The sequence below is a fragment of the Lycium ferocissimum genome, chromosome 9 (genome assembly GCF_029784015.1).
Source record: "Lycium ferocissimum isolate CSIRO_LF1 chromosome 9, AGI_CSIRO_Lferr_CH_V1, whole genome shotgun sequence".
NCBI lineage: Eukaryota > Viridiplantae > Streptophyta > Magnoliopsida > Solanales > Solanaceae > Lycium > Lycium ferocissimum.
In genome coordinates, this window is record NC_081350.1 from 49,430,368 (window position 1) to 49,448,522 (window position 18,155).

At 34.3% G+C, this 18,155-nt stretch overlaps 3 protein-coding genes across 3 annotated transcripts; 2 read left to right on the forward strand and 1 right to left on the reverse strand.

Moving 5' to 3' along the window:
• The first annotated feature begins 3,982 nt into the window (after window positions 1-3,982).
• LOC132031177 (F-box/LRR-repeat MAX2 homolog A-like) lies at window positions 3,983-6,883 on the forward strand. The gene is made up of 2 exons (XM_059421051.1): window positions 3,983-5,847; window positions 6,215-6,883. The coding sequence occupies exons 1-2, from the start codon at window positions 4,136-4,138 to the stop codon at window positions 6,684-6,686; spliced, it is 2,184 nt and encodes a 727-aa protein (XP_059277034.1). The 5' UTR covers window positions 3,983-4,135; the 3' UTR covers window positions 6,687-6,883.
• A 2,253-nt stretch (window positions 6,884-9,136) lies between these two features.
• Window positions 9,137-11,437, reverse strand: LOC132031178 (phospholipase A1-IIdelta-like). The gene is made up of 2 exons (XM_059421052.1): window positions 10,373-11,437; window positions 9,137-9,921 (listed from the first exon to the last, which is right to left on the reverse strand). The coding sequence occupies exons 1-2, from the start codon at window positions 11,358-11,360 to the stop codon at window positions 9,614-9,616; spliced, it is 1,296 nt and encodes a 431-aa protein (XP_059277035.1). The 5' UTR covers window positions 11,361-11,437; the 3' UTR covers window positions 9,137-9,613.
• Window positions 11,438-16,122: 4,685 nt separating this feature from the next.
• On the forward strand, window positions 16,123-17,464 carry LOC132029339 (oleosin H1-like). Its single transcript, XM_059418640.1, has 2 exons — window positions 16,123-16,481; window positions 17,152-17,464. The coding sequence occupies exons 1-2, from the start codon at window positions 16,193-16,195 to the stop codon at window positions 17,367-17,369; spliced, it is 507 nt and encodes a 168-aa protein (XP_059274623.1). The 5' UTR covers window positions 16,123-16,192; the 3' UTR covers window positions 17,370-17,464.
• The last annotated feature ends 691 nt before the right edge of the window (window positions 17,465-18,155 follow it).

The window sequence follows — 18,155 nt, forward strand, 5'->3', positions numbered from 1 at the left end:
AGTAAAATGAAGAATGCTGAGGAAAAGAAGTATCTAAAATGAAGAGAAGTGTCTAAAATGGAGAATGCAAAAGTAAATTGAGTGACTGAACTACGATAATTCAAACTATTAACTATAAATTCACATCGTTTTCAATCGTTAATTCGATCATTAAATACTAACAAACTAATAAACTTATTTTACGATTAAATTACCAATTACGGTTCGATTTTAAACAACCGTACATCAACCACTCTACTTATTAGAGCAAGCAACATTATAATTCAACTACCATCTTAAAGTTCCTATATAACATGTGTATAGAAAGCATAGGTACTGTCTTAATCAACATCAACTATTAGTGCACCAGTAAAAGGGATAAATGCCCACAAAATTTATTATCTTTTAACGAATTCGTGAAGGGCCGGCAGAAATGACTAACTAAGGACACCCACTTCAAAGTTGTGGATAAGAGTCTCATAATGTATTCGAAAGGACGCAAGACCAAAAAAGGAAACATGGTAAAGTGGAGAACAAAACCCAACAACAGTCAACAATTACACACGACTCTTATCAGTAAAAATTTACTCGTACTAGATATTTATATCAAATTAATAGATGCATATCATGTATTCGCAGACCCTATTTTCACTTAATCATTTCTAGTTTAAAGTATCACCTCATTAATCACTTACAACAATACTCCCTTCGATTCAAAAAGAGTGTCCAATTAATCTTTTTTTCTTGGTTAAAAAAGAGTATCCACTTACCAAATCAAGAAAGAATTAACCTTAATTTTTCGAATTTGCCCTTATTAAATGCTAAGTGACCAAATTCCAATACATATTTAATTAGAGATAGCTTAGTCAGATTACATAATTTTTTCTAGGAGTTAATATTTTCTTATGAGATATGCAAGTGGCTAAGTGGATATTCTTTTTAATCGAAGAGAGTAACAACAACATACTCACCATAATGCCACAAGTGAGTATGAAAAGGGTGATGTGTACACATCCTTATTGTTATCTTGTAAAGATAGAGAGGTTATTTCCAGATGACCATTATCTCAAGTAAAACATCAAAATCTTATCAAATCACTTAATCATAATAAATGTTATGATTTGATGCAACATTTGGTGTGTCCTGTGTTCCTTCCTCGTCTCTACTTTTCTCTTTCCTTTTTTTTTGTTTAGTCTTTTTGCTTTACTTATAAAAAGAGCCACGTAATATTTGAAGTTACGAGGAACTTAAATATTCATATATCCATTATTTTGCTGAAGAAATCGATACTCATTCATGCACCTTCCAAGGTTAGACAATTTTTCAATGAGACACTGACCCGCTCCTCGCTCCAAGCTCCAAGTTTGTCATATAAGGTTTATTACTTTAATTTATATATATCGTTAGTGTAAACAAGAGCCACATAATATTTGAAGTTTCGAGGAACTTAAATATTCATATATCCATCATTTTGCTGAAGAAATCGATACTCATTCATGCACCTTCCAAGTTAGAAAATTTTTCACCGAGACACTGACCCGCTCCACGCTCCAAGCTCCAAGTTTGTCATATAAAGTTTCTGACTTTAATTTATATATATCGTTAGTATAAACAAGAAAATTTACAGTATCAAATTATTCTTATATATTATATATAACTAGTAATAACTTACTTTATTTTTGCGATTACGAAACTCACTTTTTATTAAAGGTTACCTGCAATATTTGTTTAACAATTTGATAGCGTAAAATTTACAACTATCGATATATATAAGCCAAATTTATTTGCTAAAAAAGTTAGATACTCATTCATGCACCTACTAAAGTTTGACGAGATAATATCTTAGATGGTCACTCAATAATGGGTGTTTCACTCAGAAAATCACTCAACTATGAGTGTTTCACTCAGAAAGTCACTCAACTTTGTTTCTAACCAGAAAATCACTCAACCATTGGTGTTTCACCTACAAAATCACTCAACCTATTTAAGTGATTTTTAATTATATTTTGATGATTTTCATTCAAAGCCAAAATTGTAAAAAATAAACAATTATCCATTTTAAGCCACCTCTTGATTGATATATAGTAGCCAAAATCGATTTGTTATTGTATATGAAGATCAAATCATGGTTAGAATATTAATTTTACCAAAATTGAGTGGTAAAATCATATTTATTATAACGGTAATGCATCATTATTGAATAAATTCGAAGAAGTAAGTTTGAATTTCGAATCTAATTTTGCGATAAATTTGAAGTAGTGGTGTAGTTTAGACATGTTTGAAATAATCTAAGGATAATTATCCACAAAAGTTAGTCTGAGGAAAGTAGTATTAGTTTAAAGATAAAGATACACTCTCGTTGGGATCATTTAGAAAAAATTTAAGGACAAATGGAATATTTCACATTGTTCAAGGTAATTTAACTTTTTTTTTCTTTGTAAAAATTGGCCACTTATCGAAATGACTTCGCTGGTAGTCAATAATGAAAATCCAACCTTGTTTTTGGAATAATAAAAATAATTTTGACCTCAATTATTAATGGAGATAAAATCTAAAGTATTTACAAAATTTAGGGAAAAATTTAAACCTTTCATTTAAGGAAAATTACGTGATGTGGCGAAAATCTAGACGACAATTATGTTACATAGCTATTATTTTAAAAAATTATGAAGCGTAACTACATTTTAGGTTTTTTGGAGCAAAACACCCAATATACACGCGTAACTATATGTGGTGATGGATTATGCGCTGAATAACTCTTTCGTGCGATTCAACTGATACAATATGCGCTGATACAGCTAATATCTGCCTTTTGATACAACTCTTTTGCTGTTATATAACTCCTACTCCCATAATACAACTCTTCCACCTGATACAATAATTGTAGATATGTTTTGTAAATACGGAAACTCTAGCTTCGCTTTGTTAATACACTCTAAACTATAACTATTTACTCCCTCAGTTTCAAATTGTTACTTTTCATTTTAATCCATTAAAAAAGAATGTAGCTTTTATTTTTTGACAATTCTTTAATTTCAACTTTTAACGTGACATGTTTAAGATCACAAGATTAAAGAGTAGTATACATTTAGGTCCCGTTTGGCCATGAATTTTTTTTTTTCAATTTTTTCCGGAAAACTTTTTCAATTTATTTGGAAATCAACTTTTGGCCATGGAAAACATAAAAAAAACTTGTTTTCACTTTTTTCGCTTTCAATACATTTAAACAATAAAATATTCTTAGGGCCTGTTTGTCCATAGATACAAAAAAAAAATTCACTTTTTTTGGAATTTTGGAGTTAGAGTTGTGTTTGGCCATAGTTTTTAAAATTGTAATTTTTGTTGAAATGTAGTTATAAAAAAGTGAAAAAAGTGAATTTTTTTGAAAAACAAGTTTTTTTTGTTTTTGGAATTCCGGAATACAACTTGCTTCAAGTTGTATTCAGAATTCTTATGGCCAAACGCTGAAAAGTGAAAAAATATAAAAAAAAATTCGGAATAAAGTGAATAATTCTTATGGCCAAACGCCCACTTAGTAAAAACTATAACCAAACACAATTCAACTCTAAAATACCAAATAAAGTGAAAATCTGATTTTCACGACCAAATGCCTACTTACTTATTTTTAGTTTAAAACCATATAATTCTAAAACCTTTTTAAAGTCAGACAAACAAATTGAAACCAACTACTCCCTCCGTTTCAATTTACGTGAATTCATTTGGCTGAGCATGACATTTAAGAAAGAGTGAAGATTTTTGAAATTTGTGGTTCAAAATAAGTCTTGAATATTTGTGTGACTGTAAATTATTTTATAAAGTAAATATGTTTCCAAATTAGGAAAAAGATAATTTATTTTGACACAAATTAAAAAGAAAATAAATTCACATAAATTGAAACAGACGAAGTGTATGAATTTTCTTACCGATGTTAACGTGGTCTAACGCCCAACGCCCACTTGGCATTCATCACACGTCATATTCACATGGGTTCGTCTCTGTTCCAACACAGCGTCCCCACTCCCCTGCAACCCACTACCCTACTACACAGCTCTACTCATCCAAAATCTCTCTAATTTTCTCACACTGAAGAAAATAAAAACCCAAAATCCTCCTATCATTCTACTCAATCCAAAAAAAAAAAAAGATAATCCTTTCAATGGCAACAGCTTCAACTAGTAGACCACCCACCACAATTAACGACCTTCCTGATGTAATCCTTTCCAACATAATCGCTGCAATCTCCGACTCCCGCAGCCGCAACTCAACCTCACTCGCGTGCCGCAAATTCCTCGTCCTCGAACGCTCCACGCGCCTTACCCTCACTCTCCGTGGCAACACGCGCGACCTCTTCATGCTCCCCACTTGCTTCCGCTCCGTCACCCACCTCGACCTCTCACTCCTCTCCCCTTGGGGACACCCACTCCTCTCCCCACGCGCTTCACGCGCCACCGAAGATGACCCTGATTCGACCCTCATAGCCCACCTCCTCCGCCACGCGTTCCCGTCGGTCCACGCGCTCACCCTCTACGCGCGTGACCCCCACGCGCTCCGTTTGCTGCCCGCTCAGTGGCCGCAACTGAAGCATGTGAAGCTCGTACGTTGGCACCAAAGGCCGCAGTTGTTAGCAAATGGAGATGAATTTAACTTACTATTTCAAGGTGTCCCACAGTTGAGTTCGCTTGATTTATCGACTTTTTATTGTTGGACTGATGATATACCTATAGCTCTTGAATTGAACCCTATCGTGTCGCGTAATTTAACGTTGTTGAATCTTATGAATGCATCGTTTTCGGAAGGTTTTAAGACTGATGACATTAGAGTTATTACGAAATGTTGTCCTAATCTTACAGAGTTGAAAATCGCTTGCATGTTTGATCCTAGGTACATTGGTTTTGTTGGTGATGAAGCTTTAGTTTGTATATCTAATAATTGTCCTAAGTTATCGGTGCTTCATTTAGCGGATACGTCTGTTTTGTCGAATTGTAGGGCTGATCCGGATGATGAGGGGTTTACGGAAGAAGATGCTAAGTTTAGTGTTTCGACTTTGATTGAGGTATTTTCGGGTCTTTCTTTACTTGAAGAGCTTGTGTTGGATGTTTGTAATAATGTTAGAGATAGTGGTCCTGCTTTGGAAATACTTAACACGAAATGTCCTAAATTGAGATCGTTGAAATTGGGGCAATTTCATGGCGTTTCTATGGCAATTGAGTCGAAGTTGGATGGAGTTGCGCTTTGTCAAGGGCTTGAATCTTTGTCGATTAGAAATGTAGGTGATTTGAATGATATGGGGTTGATAGCGATTGGTAGAGGGTGTACGAGATTGGCTAAGTTTGAGATTCAGAGTTGTAAGAAGATCACGATGAGAGGAATGAGGACGTTAGCTTCTTTGCTCCGGAAAAGTTTGGTTGATGTTCGGATATCTCGCTGCAAGAATCTTGGAGCGTCTTCATCGTTGAAAGCATTGGAACCGATACAAGAACGTATAGAGAGGCTTCATATTGATTGTGTGTGGGATAGTGTTGAAGAAATTGAAAATCTTAACGGTGTTGAATATGGGTTTGATCTCAATGAGACTAATGGAGGTGAGGCATCGAGTCATGGTGCTGGATTTGGGGACACGTTTGGTACCATGGATGATGATATCATGTTTAACAGGAATAAAAGATGCAAGTATGACTACGATCTTAATAGTGTTTGCACGGAAGACAATGGCTATGGGAATGGATTTGGTGGACGAACGTGGGACCGACTGCAATATCTCTCGCTTTGGATTGGTGTAGGTGATCTTTTAACTCCTTTAGCAGATGCAGGTCTTCAACATTGTCCTAACTTGGAGGAGATCAAGATTAGGGTGGAAGGAGATTGCAGGTAAGGGTGTCAAACGGGCGTGTTGGGCTGAATCTGGGCGGGGTCAAAATGGGCGGGCTATTGACTCGCCCAAAAGTTACTCGGGCTGAAATGTGGGTCATGACCCAACTCGCCCGATTCCTTACTAAGTTTTAATTTCTATGTTTGTTCTATAATTTTTAGTACCTAATAAAACTATTTTTTTTCTTTATATGGCTATATACACATAACATATCAACCAAAAAAATTTCTCTTTCCAAAATATTTTGATAAGATTTCTCATGGGTCAATTTGGGCTTCACATCAGCCCAATTTTTGATGGGCTGAAATGGATTGAGCTTTGGTGGGTCATGTTTTCGTGGGCTAATTTTGCCACCTCTAATTGCAGGCTATGGTCAAAACCCTCAGAGAGGGCATTTGGGTTGAGCACCCTTTCGCGGTACCATAATCTTGTGAAGATGCATTTGGATTGTGGAGATATCATAGGTTACGCACACACTGCCCCGTCGGGGCAGATGGATTTGAGCTTGTGGGAACGGTTTTATCTCTTTGGGATCGGAAATTTGAATCTCAGGGAACTTGATTACTGGCCACCACAAGATAGAGATGTTAATCAAAGGAGTCTATCCTTGCCAGCAGCCGGGCTGCTACAAGAATGCATCGATCTCAGAAAGCTGTTCATTCATGGAACAGCGCATGAACATTTCATGATGTTCCTACTTAGAATCCCGAACCTAAGAGATGTACAGCTGAGAGAAGATTACTATCCGGCACCAGAGAATGACATGAGTACAGAAATGAGATCCGATTCCTTGAGCCGCTTTGAAGCAGCCCTAAACAGACGACAGATTTGTGATTGATGCAAGGAACAGAAAATATTTTACACTTTTCCAATATGTAATTGCCCTTGTTTTTTTTCCTGATTGATGCAAGGAACAGATACTATTAGCAATTTTCCTATGCCCAATTGTCATATTAAATATCCAGATCCTCTGTATAGTTTTATGCATCAGTTAATTTATGCATTTTGAACGAAAAAGTTGTTTTTACTTTGGGAGGATTCGAATGAATTTTTACTTGCTGAGAGCAGAAATGGGTTTATGAACTATACTCTTGATTGCGTGGAAGGATGAACATTTATTATGTTTCTAAACGTGGAAAATCAAACTACAGTTACAACTTGAGCCGGACATCAAGATGAAAGAGATATCACCAGCAGAGTGAGTATTCAGTTTAGTTGTCGTGTGAGAACTTCCCCCGCCTCCCCACATGTAGGATTACTGTGGGTTTTTTGTTGTTGTTGTGAGAACTTCCTCCAACTGTTTTTCATTCAGCTAGGTCCAGCAGTCTGCATACAAAAGATTATGGCTGTACATCGGTGAAAAATAAATGAATCGAGTCTACAGAGGCCCCTCGTATACATTTACATCTCAGGTGTACAACTTCCCATGGTCTATGAAGGCTGCAGAGCTCCGGCTGAAAAGGTCCCTACATGAAAGGTTCATTGCAAATTAGTCCTGCAGCCATCCATACAGGAGTGCAACCTGATGTAGAGTCTCTTTGAAGTGCATCTGTCATTATTCTCAGATGCGGATTCAGGATTTGATTTTATGAGCTCTGAATTCTACAACGACGACTCAAGCGCTAATAACTATGTTGTAAATTTGAATTTTGGACATATTTAATGAGTTTCGGACACACAGCGTTTAGGATAAACATAATGGATTAGGCCGAACCTGTAAGTTGCCTTATAGCTCCGCCTCTACTTGTTCATGAGAGCCCAAAATGACATATTTTGACAGTGCAGTTCTTATTCACGATTATGATTTACTAACTTCTTCTGATGTATGCACATAATCCTCTTAGTTGCCTAGAGAAATAAGGATCAGAGTCTTGAGAAAATAACATGGCTGAGGCGTAGCATTGCAGAGCTGCTTTCTAAGGGTTCTGGAGTCAATTGCCACTGATGAATCTTTTTTAATTGTTTGATCAAAGACTTAGGAGCATCAAGTGCTAGAAGTTTCATTATATTTTCTACTGACGTATAAATCTCTGAAAAGACTAAATCTCTAAAGAAGCATAGGACGTAAGTGTTAAAATGATTAAAACATGTTCTCAACTAATAGCTACTGCTTACTCATTGTGCGCAATCTTTTGCTAATTTTGCATGGATCCCAAGAGATTATTAGTCCTTTGACACAATTTTCTTTCAAGTGGTTTTTGGTTTAATATCTTCACTCATTGTAATTTCACATCTACGGATCAGTGTATCTGACGCTCGATGCATGAGATGACCAAACCACCTCAAAGTTCTCTTATTTTATCCTCGATGTGTGCTATTGGAATTTCTCAGCAATAAATTCATTTCTGTGGTTGGCTCGAGTCCAAAGACGCAGAGATTTTATTTGTTTATAGTCGGATGTAACAATTCACTTTAGTTTTTCTTTAATTTAGTTTGGTCTACGACGATTATTATTTTTGGAATGCAGTTGTTTCTGTAATGGTCTACTTTAATTTTTTTTTTTTATGGTCATTAGACATTTTATTTGCCAAGGATAATATGCGCGACACTAATCTACTATGATCTGGACCAACCCCAGATCAATGAACATTTTCCCATCAATTATCACAGCTCAGATCAACACCATATTCTACTCAACATATAATGCCTCCTTAAGTATATACAACAAGCCAAAGTCATTCTGTACACATTGGCACCGTGTGACTTGCCTTTGGCATGCATAATAGTCGAGTCAATCTCATTCTTCCATTCCATTAATAATCTATTTATACCTTGCAACTGCAGAATCTTAGACCAAATGGAAGCAGAATGATCACATCTAAAGAACAAATGGTCTATGATCTCATTTGTGGAATTACACAATGGACAATTTGGATCATCAATATGGGCCTATTGTGCCATTCTATCACTAGTGAGGATTCTCCTAGAAACAGCCAGTTCATTCAACACTTTCCTGAACAAATAAATATAAAGTTTTAACTAGAACAAGACACGTAACCTTATTAATGCACAATCTAAGGAATACACGATGCCTTTCTCTTAGTCACAAGCACTTGAGAGTTAAGACACTATCTGCCCAAGTGTAAATGCTTGCCAATCTTTGTGAAGCTTAACTTAGTCTACCAAGGAAGTAAATCAATTCTGCATATTCATATTGAACTTCAATCAATGTCACTTGTTCAATAACTGCGTTCTCCAACGAAATTGAGTGGTAAATTTCATTTCGTTGAATGAACCAGTTGATGTGCTAGCAGGCATTTATTTTGAATTCAATAATTCTTGCAAATATATCTTGAATCTTTATTTATTTTATTATTATGACAATCAATCATGTACCACACCATACTAGTACTCTTTTATTTTTTTTTATTTTTTAAATTACATAGGGTAGGGGAAGGGGAAAGGTGGAGGTGATTACAAGGTGGGAAATCGAACCTTTACCAACAAGGTGAAAGTTCATGTAGACAACTAACTAAGCTACTAAGATTCCCTCACCATACTAGTACCAATACCAGTTTGGTGAAAAAATATAAAATGTTTTACCACCAAGGTACCCTTAACCATAAATTTCGAGTTCGAGTCTTGGGAATAAAAAAACCTTGGTAGGAAATGCTCCCTTCTTTAATGGTCTTACACAGCACGAATCCGCATCAATCAGCACTTCAAAGCAAATATCGAACACCGGATGGAAAACCAAAAAAATACTATCAACTGGAAAATTGCAAAGTGAACAAACTGCTCATTCCAAAAAAAATCTGAAAAAATTCAATACTCAGGAACTGGAAGGTCCTCATCTGAAGGTGGAGCCAAAATCCACTCCCCATTTTCATCAAGAACCATCCCTCTATTCTTCTCAACCCACCATGACCCTGGAATCAAATACTCATCTTTCAAGTAAGAAGATGACTTGTTCACCAATGCCACACTCCTCTTCACTTTCAACTCAAACTCTTCATCTTCCCCATTCCAACCTGCCACAACATGTAACATCCCTTGCAAGTTGTGCCAATCGCCCGTCTCTTTCGACTCCTTTAAGCTCGGAGACTTTCTGTTATCGATAACTAAATCTATACCTGTTGAAGAATAATTCAAAGTTATAGGAAATCAAATTTGTTTAGGATTTGGTATTTGTTAGTTAATTTAATTCATGTCTAAATAAGATTATAATCAAAATGATATAGAAATATGTTTTCCAGTTCTAATTAAAGTAGGTTTTGCATCATTATAAACATAGGTACTTTTACATATTTTTTAAGAGAAATTTAACGTCTAATGCCTTTGGGAGGTGATCTAGTTTACAAAATATGACTTGTATAGGTTCTGTATATCTATATGGATAATATACATAATTAGTGTACCTCTGTATATTTCGGCCATATTAGTAAATAAGTTTGGCCGAACTGTACATATTGGTAAGTTTCCATTTTTTATAGCATAAAAGTAGTAAAGAATGTAGTGTAGAAGAGTGGAGAATTGTGGAGATCATTCAAAGAGATTCGGAATAATATTATTTTCCTTCAGTACCTGTATTCACATACCCCAACAGACCACTTGGGTACAGGGGAATGAGATCAATCTTGTTCTTAACATGTAAGATGTTCAAGTTTGGAAATTTCTTGACTCTTTCATTGAATGCCTTGTTCCCAACTTGTGGACTACCAAAGACAATTGCAGATACTGGAATATCAACTGGGACACTATTTTCAACCACATCAAATGCTGCTAAAATAGCTAAACTAGCACCAAGACTGTGCCCTGTAAAAGTTATACTCAAATTCTCATCTTTGTACTGATTTTTAATTTCTTTGATTTTCGTTTGAAGTTGTTCTCTTGCACTTAGTCTCGTAAAGGACGACTTGGGGTCACTTGAAACGTAAATCTTGAGCCACCCATCCATTACTTTGACCTCGTCCTCATCTTCATCGTCGAAGTTTTTGTTGTCACAACAACATAACCACTGTGATCCCACAAGTGGGGGCTCGCTGCTTTTGATGTCCTCGTCTTGATTTAAAATGCCTTTTTGAAAAGCCTTAGGACGAAGCAAAGAGTTAGCAGATTTAGGACCAGCCCCTAAAACGTTGACCCATTCGTAATTCCTCGTGGTCCCACGAAAAACAACATATACTTCCCTACGGCCTAGTTTACGGCTGACTTCGTCAGTCGTAACGGCTATATAGCCAATCCAATTGGACTCTCTGTCCCACGATTCGCGGGACAGAGAGTGGAGGAAAATGGCTTGAAGCACGCCAACTTGGGCAGTGGCATATAGAAAGCTATAGATTTCGTAATCCGAAGCGGATTCTAACATGACTTTGTGGAAAAATGAATTTTTACCGTAACGACTCGTGCCACAATACTTGGAATTTTGGTCATTGTTGAAGGCATCGTAAGTTGCTTGACAGAAATCGCCACACCGGAGAATAAGTTGTCGTAAATTGAGATTTAAAGGTTGAAGAAGACCTTCCCAATCGTTGCTTCCAAGAAGTTCATTCCAGGTTGGTTCTGTCTCCATTTTATTTGACAAAATGTGGATAGATAGCTTCTTTTAAGTTAAGTGGGAAGTTTATTTGGTGCAGTGTCTCATATGAGGGTGTAGGAGAGGATAACGTAAGGATTTAAGATGAAGTTGTTGTATTTCCCACCACATGTCATAAGATAGACTGGCATACACTAGTTTTCTTGATAAAATAGAAATGAGTTCTGTTAGATGATTGGATACCAAAGGTGAAACAATTTTTGAGGTCACAACTCTTTTAATAAGGCATATTTATATACTAGTTTTACGAGGCCCGTGCTGAGCCCGGGCCCAAAACTAAAATAAAAAGTTAAATTTGTAATTTTTTTTTACTTTTTTCCTGCTCTTTGTGACATTAAGTTATAGAAAGATTATTTTGATAGTTTCGGCGAACTTTAGCACGGGCCCAAAACTAAGATTAAAAATTAAATTTGCTCTTTGTGACATTAAGTTATTGAAAGATCAGTTCGATATTTTCTGCAAACTCTTAAAAACTAAAGACTTTCCATATATTTAGATTGCAAAAAAAAATTTAAAAATTGAATCCTCACTTTAGACCTTTTTTTTCTTAACCTTCAAACAACTACATGACATAAAGTCTCTTAATTTTTTAACAACATCCAATATGAACTATACCGTTTTCTTCCAAAAAGAAGAAAAATAGTATCGTTCTAGAGACATCAACTATTTATGCTATATTTATTCTTTTTTTGAGATTTTAATGAGGTTACTTATAATCAAAGATAACTTTCAAACAAATAAAAATAAAATTTTATACTTACTAATGTCTGTAGATGTCAATTTCAATTAAATTATACAAAGTATATCGAAAAGATGAAGAAAATTAATTACTTTTCTTAATATAAGTAGACTTTCGTGCTACTTTCTAAAAATTTACGTGATGAGAAAATGACATTTTTCCTTTGTTAGTTTAAATAGAATATTATTTTATAAAATGTATACTTTAATTATTTTCTCAAACACAAATGAAGATTCAATGCTTCATGATTCATATAATCATGTTTCCCTATGCTAACAAACACTGCCTAACATTTTTTTCACATGCCCAAAAAAAAGATATACAAAAAACATAAAAAGTATATTCTCTTTTGCCACAATTTGTTTGACATTATTACTGCCTGAGAAACTAAAAAATTGTTTCATTAACTACATATTTTTCAAAGACGTTCTCAACATTTAAACTACTCTATCAAGTTCAGATTATAATTTCTTTTTATGTAATTTTTAAGTGTAAATATATATTAAGAAATATATTTATGAATTCATACCAAATATTGAACTGACTGACCGAATAGTACGGCTTGCATTATTTTTTTAGATGAATGGAGTATAAACTACAACTTACATTGTTCGTTATGCATAGAAAATATTACTAAGTATGCCTATCAAATTTAAAATATAAAATATTATAATACACCAAATAATATCCAAAAAAGAAAGTTAATTTTGTTAAACATGAACAATATGGCTAATCAACATACAAACCAACATAATATGCCAATGAAGATTCATATTTCAATATTGTTAACAAATGATTAGATAAAAATAAATATTTTAGGTAACAATATCTAATTCAAATGAAGACCAATTTTATCTGTTAAATTTTTAAAGTTTCACACTGAGCAATTAAAGAGCTGTTAATTAGAGAAATTTCGATTTTTGGATGCAGTACATGTTTTAATCAAGGTAATTGCAAATGTGGTGTATTCTCTCATTCAAATTACGCATAATGACGTGTTTCTTTTAATTGACTTCATGGAATTCACAATTTCTTAAGTCTTTTAAGAGGAGTTTAAAATTTTCTAAATTTATCAAAATTAGGTGTGGCACTTAAGAAAATAAAGTAGGAGTAAAAATAAGATATATGAAGAAGTTAGTACATGTCACATCACCTTAAAAAAATTAGCCTAGGGGTTTTGTATTATCAAAAAGGTTTTAAAAGTGTATTGATATTTTTTAAACAACCTATAGTAAATGAAACAATAAAAGACAAATATAATGATAAATATGGAAAAAGACAACCTTTAGTTGCCAACTCCTAATTGTAATTTAACCAAGGACTCTAACTAACTCTAATTAAGGACTACAAAAAAGTTACATTGGCCCTTATTATATATAGTAAAATAGTGGGTTGAATTCATCGTTTACTTTTCCTAGCTGATATATATTGATTATACATTGATTATACTGACATTATATATGAATTATACATGCTTTAATCTCAAAGTATCACAGCTAGTAACGAGTTCTAACATATGTCCTAAGCTCAAAATGTAAAAGTAGACAGTAAAGTTCTACATCCGGAGGGATTCTAACATGACATATATAGGTTATCTCTCTTGCCAGACTATCAACATTCTTACACTTTTGCGCAAGCACACTGTTGTTTCTCTCTATCCACATTGAATAAACATACTCTGCAAACACCATCTTGAATACTTGTGCTGATTGAGTTTTCCCTTTGCTTCCCTGAATGCACCACTGCATAAAAGAGTCCCAGTAGTAGCTTTACATTAACATTTTGTTCCATAAGTTAAGAGTGAATTGGCATTGGGTAAACAAATGCTCAATGGATTCCTCTTCTACCTGGCATAGCACATGTATCTTTGACACATCTATTCCCCATTTAGTAAGTCTATCAGAAGTCAACATTCATCTTTTTATAATCATAATATGAAATGATATGTGAAACTGCTCTTATTTAATTGTTGAACCTAAGAGTAATTTTGATATATCAGACATTTAATTTAACTTATGTGTCAATATAATTTATATGTTTTTACACTTCATATACTAAATAGTCGCATAAAATGGGATAAAAAGAGTACTAATCATCTTTTCTAAAAAATAGGGTTTAATTTTTTATTCACAATGTAAAGAATTTTTGAACTATCAAGTGTATTTAACTTGTAGCAAGTAGTTTTTCCTTATTTTTCATGTTACAAATTTTTTTTTTTTGGTCTCACCGGGTGTTTTCGTATTGGCTCCGATTAAATTCGAATTCGTGCCAAAAAAATTCACATTTGAAATAAAATGCTCCTAACAAAAGCGACTCCATATCTAATAGGGCTAGTTTCCACTAGTTATCCAGCATTGTAATTATGAAATTTTTGGTGATCCAAAAATGAAATTGTTTATTACATTATTACTGAATAAAAGTAAAACTAAAAAAAAAAATGGGTACTAGCTAGTTCTCTTTATCTAACAAGTTTCCGTATGAGACCCACACTACTCCCTGTGATTCCGTCACTATATATCTTCTTTCATTCTCCACTTCTACCTTCTCACAAATGCTCTCAAATAAATGTTTAATTTAATTTCAGCCAATTTTTGTTCTTCTTGGTTTTATGTGATAGCTGGGTGAAAAAGGGTAAACAATCAATTATTGTTTAAGTTTTCAAAATGTAAATAGGTGATGCTTCACAAATAAATTCAATATACTTGCAGGACAAAAAAGAATCTTATAGCACAAACCAAAGACTCCAAACAATGAAATTTTACTGACTGAAAAAAAAAAAAAAAGGCTTAATACATATGCAGCCCCCTACACTTGTCCCTTTTTTCCATTTTGGCACTTCAACTAACTGTTGTTCTTATTGAACCCCTAAACTCGACCTCAAGTGTGTCTATCAAACCCTCTAAATATGATTTTTATTAGAAGCAAAAAATAAATTGTGGTAATGAAGGTAAAGTAATATTTTAGACGTGTGGTAAGCTATTCTTTAGGTCATGAATGTGTCGATTTCTGCTTGCTCTTTCTTTTTCCGAACTAATTAAGAGCTTACTCTTTTTTTTCCTCTCAATTGCTACTAATCTTAGCTAAAAATTGGCATAATTAAATTAGAATATATATTAGCATGTTGCTACATTGAAGATATAATACTATGTAAGTCGCATTGTGTTTGATAGACACACTGAGGACGAGTTCGGGGATTCAATAGGAACATTGCAGTTGAGTGCCAAAATAAAAAAAAAAAAGACAAGTTTAGGGGCTGCATATGCATTAAGCCAAAAAAAAAAAAAAGAGACTAGGGGTCGTTAGGTTCGAGGTATAAGAAAGTTAATATTGATATATAAGTAGGTATTGCTTAATAGTAACATGTTTGGTTTTTGGTGTAAGAATTTGCGTAAGTATAATTTAAATACCAGAAATCAGACGTTGTATAACTAATATAAGTTACGAGAGTTTATATATTATTTTATACGGGATATATAGGAGGTGAAATAAGTAATACGTTGAACAATATATGAATAAGAGTATCTAAAGATGAAAATATCCACAATAAGTAATACTTACTACCTAAAAAACAATTCCGTGGAAACAATTCTTGCATTATTTATTCTTCGCATTGTAATTCTTGTATTATTAATAGCTGTACAAGAACATTTCATTATAACTAATACATCAAACCAAACGATCCCTTATGGAATGAGATCCGATCTTTATTTGAAACCATCAAAAGGAGTTTTTCTTCAAAGAACCAAATATGACAGAAGAGTTTTGAATTTTTGGACATCTAATTATCACAATACTTACAGAAAAAGTAAACAAACAAACAAAATACAAATTAGCTTTAATCTACTAACTCAAAGTGCCGACTGGCACACTGTTTTATCATTTTTCTCTCATACATTTGTAAGTGCAACATGTTCTTCATGCAAGGCCTTTACTCTAACATTCTAACACGTAGCATTTCCTCCTCTTCTTTAAAACTGCACCTCATCACTAACCCCTCTTACAAACTCATTTCTCTTTTACTCTCTCTCCACACACACATACACTAAACCATTCTCTTATCAACATCACTATGGCTGACCGTATGCATCCACACCAAGTTCAAGTTCATCCTTCAACTCGTTATGAAGGTGGTGGAATGAAAACACTTCTTCCTCATAGAGGTCCTTCAACTGGCCAAATTCTGGCGATCGTCGCGCTTGTTCCTGTCGGTGGGACACTTCTAGGACTTGCAGGACTCACCCTTCTTGGGACCATTATTGGCCTTTGTGTTGCTACTCCTGTGTTTTTGCTCTTTAGCCCGGTTCTCGTACCAGCTGCTATCACGGTTGCGCTAGCTGTCACCGGCTTCTTGACTTCAGGTTACAATTCAATTACTTAATAATACACTCTTTTTGTCAAACTTATGTGGTACGGTTTGGATTTTGCCGAACGAGTTTATGTGCCACAGTAATTTTATGGCTAAATTGATTAGCGATAAATTTTTCTATTTAGCTCGCTATAGAATTTGTTCGTAGCTATTTTCTGTATCCTATTTGTTTACCGACATTTGTTCACAGAACTTGTCTGTCACTAAGCCGTGTTTGTTTAGTACTGTAAATTTTAATTATTGAGACTTATCGTATTTTTATGTAATTTCTAACAGAGGCGTATTGCCGACGAATTTTTCTATATAGCTACAAAATTTGTTTGTTGCTAATTTTTGTATCCCGTTCAAAACTTGTTTGTCGCTAATTCATGTTTGTTTAGTAGTGTTGTCATATGCCTTTTAAATATTTAATTATTGTGATTTCTTTTTACGTAATATCTAAATATTTAAACTTTATTTCAAAAAAAAAAAATCGGAACTTTTTAGAAATTTACGGTCAAGATTAAAGAGTTTTGACTCTTGAAATCCGAATGGTGGCATCACATAAATGGAAACCGAGTGAATATCTCTATTGAACGAATCCCCTTCATGGCATAAATTTGCTTTAGTATCATGGGTTAAAACAACATGTGCATTTTTAAAATCATTTGTCACTATTGCAGGTGCATTTGGATTGACGGGTCTATCATCACTATCTTGGATTGTGAATTACTTTAAGCAGGGGAGGAGCACGATGGAGCAATTGGATTACACGAAAAGGCGCATTCAAGAACGAGTGGCAGATGCAACGGCGACAGTGGGACAAAAGACTAAGGATGTTGGACAAGCAATACAGAGCACAGCACAGCAAGGGAAAGAAAGTGCCAGGACTACTACTTGATCTAATAGAGCTTTAATTAGCTTATCTTCCCATGGAAATAATGATGTGAAGCATGCACTCTAATGTTAGTAGCTTTTCTTTTTAAGGTTTTTCAAGTGTTGTGTGAAATGTTGTTAAGTCCCCTTATGTAATGGTCAGTTATTTTGTTTGTATGTTGTTTGTTTTTTTTGTAATTTAATAATCTTTTCAACTCTGAAGCCCGACTTTGTGTTTTCCATTCATTTTGCTTACCATTTACAAAGTTCGCATCCCATATCTTTTCCCAAACAAAGTTAACCTCTACAACAAATAATGGTGCTCTATATATTGCTATATAGTAGCTTTTACATAGAGGTAGCAAATTTGTAATAAATAAGGGTATCATTTGGGATAAATTTCAGAGACCTCCTTCCACTCCTTCCACGTTTACCTTTATCACTCTTAATACAGAGCACACCGCAGCAAGGGAAAGAGAATGCCAGGACTACTACTTGATCTTAGAGCTGCTTTAGCTTATATTCCCATGGAAATAATGATGTGAAGCATGCACTTTAATTTTAGTGTTGCTTTATTTAAGGTTTTGTAAGCGTTGTGTGTAATGTTGTTAGGTTTCCTAATGTAATGGTTGTTTTGCTCGCATGTTGTTTGGTTATTTGTAATTTAATAATCTTCTTAAGCCCGAGTTTGTGTTTTCATTTCTGTTTTGCTTACCATTCACATTGTTCGCATCCCATATCTTTTCCCTAACAAAGTTAACCTTTACAACAAATAATGGTGCAGCTAAATATTCCTTTTACATAGAAGTAG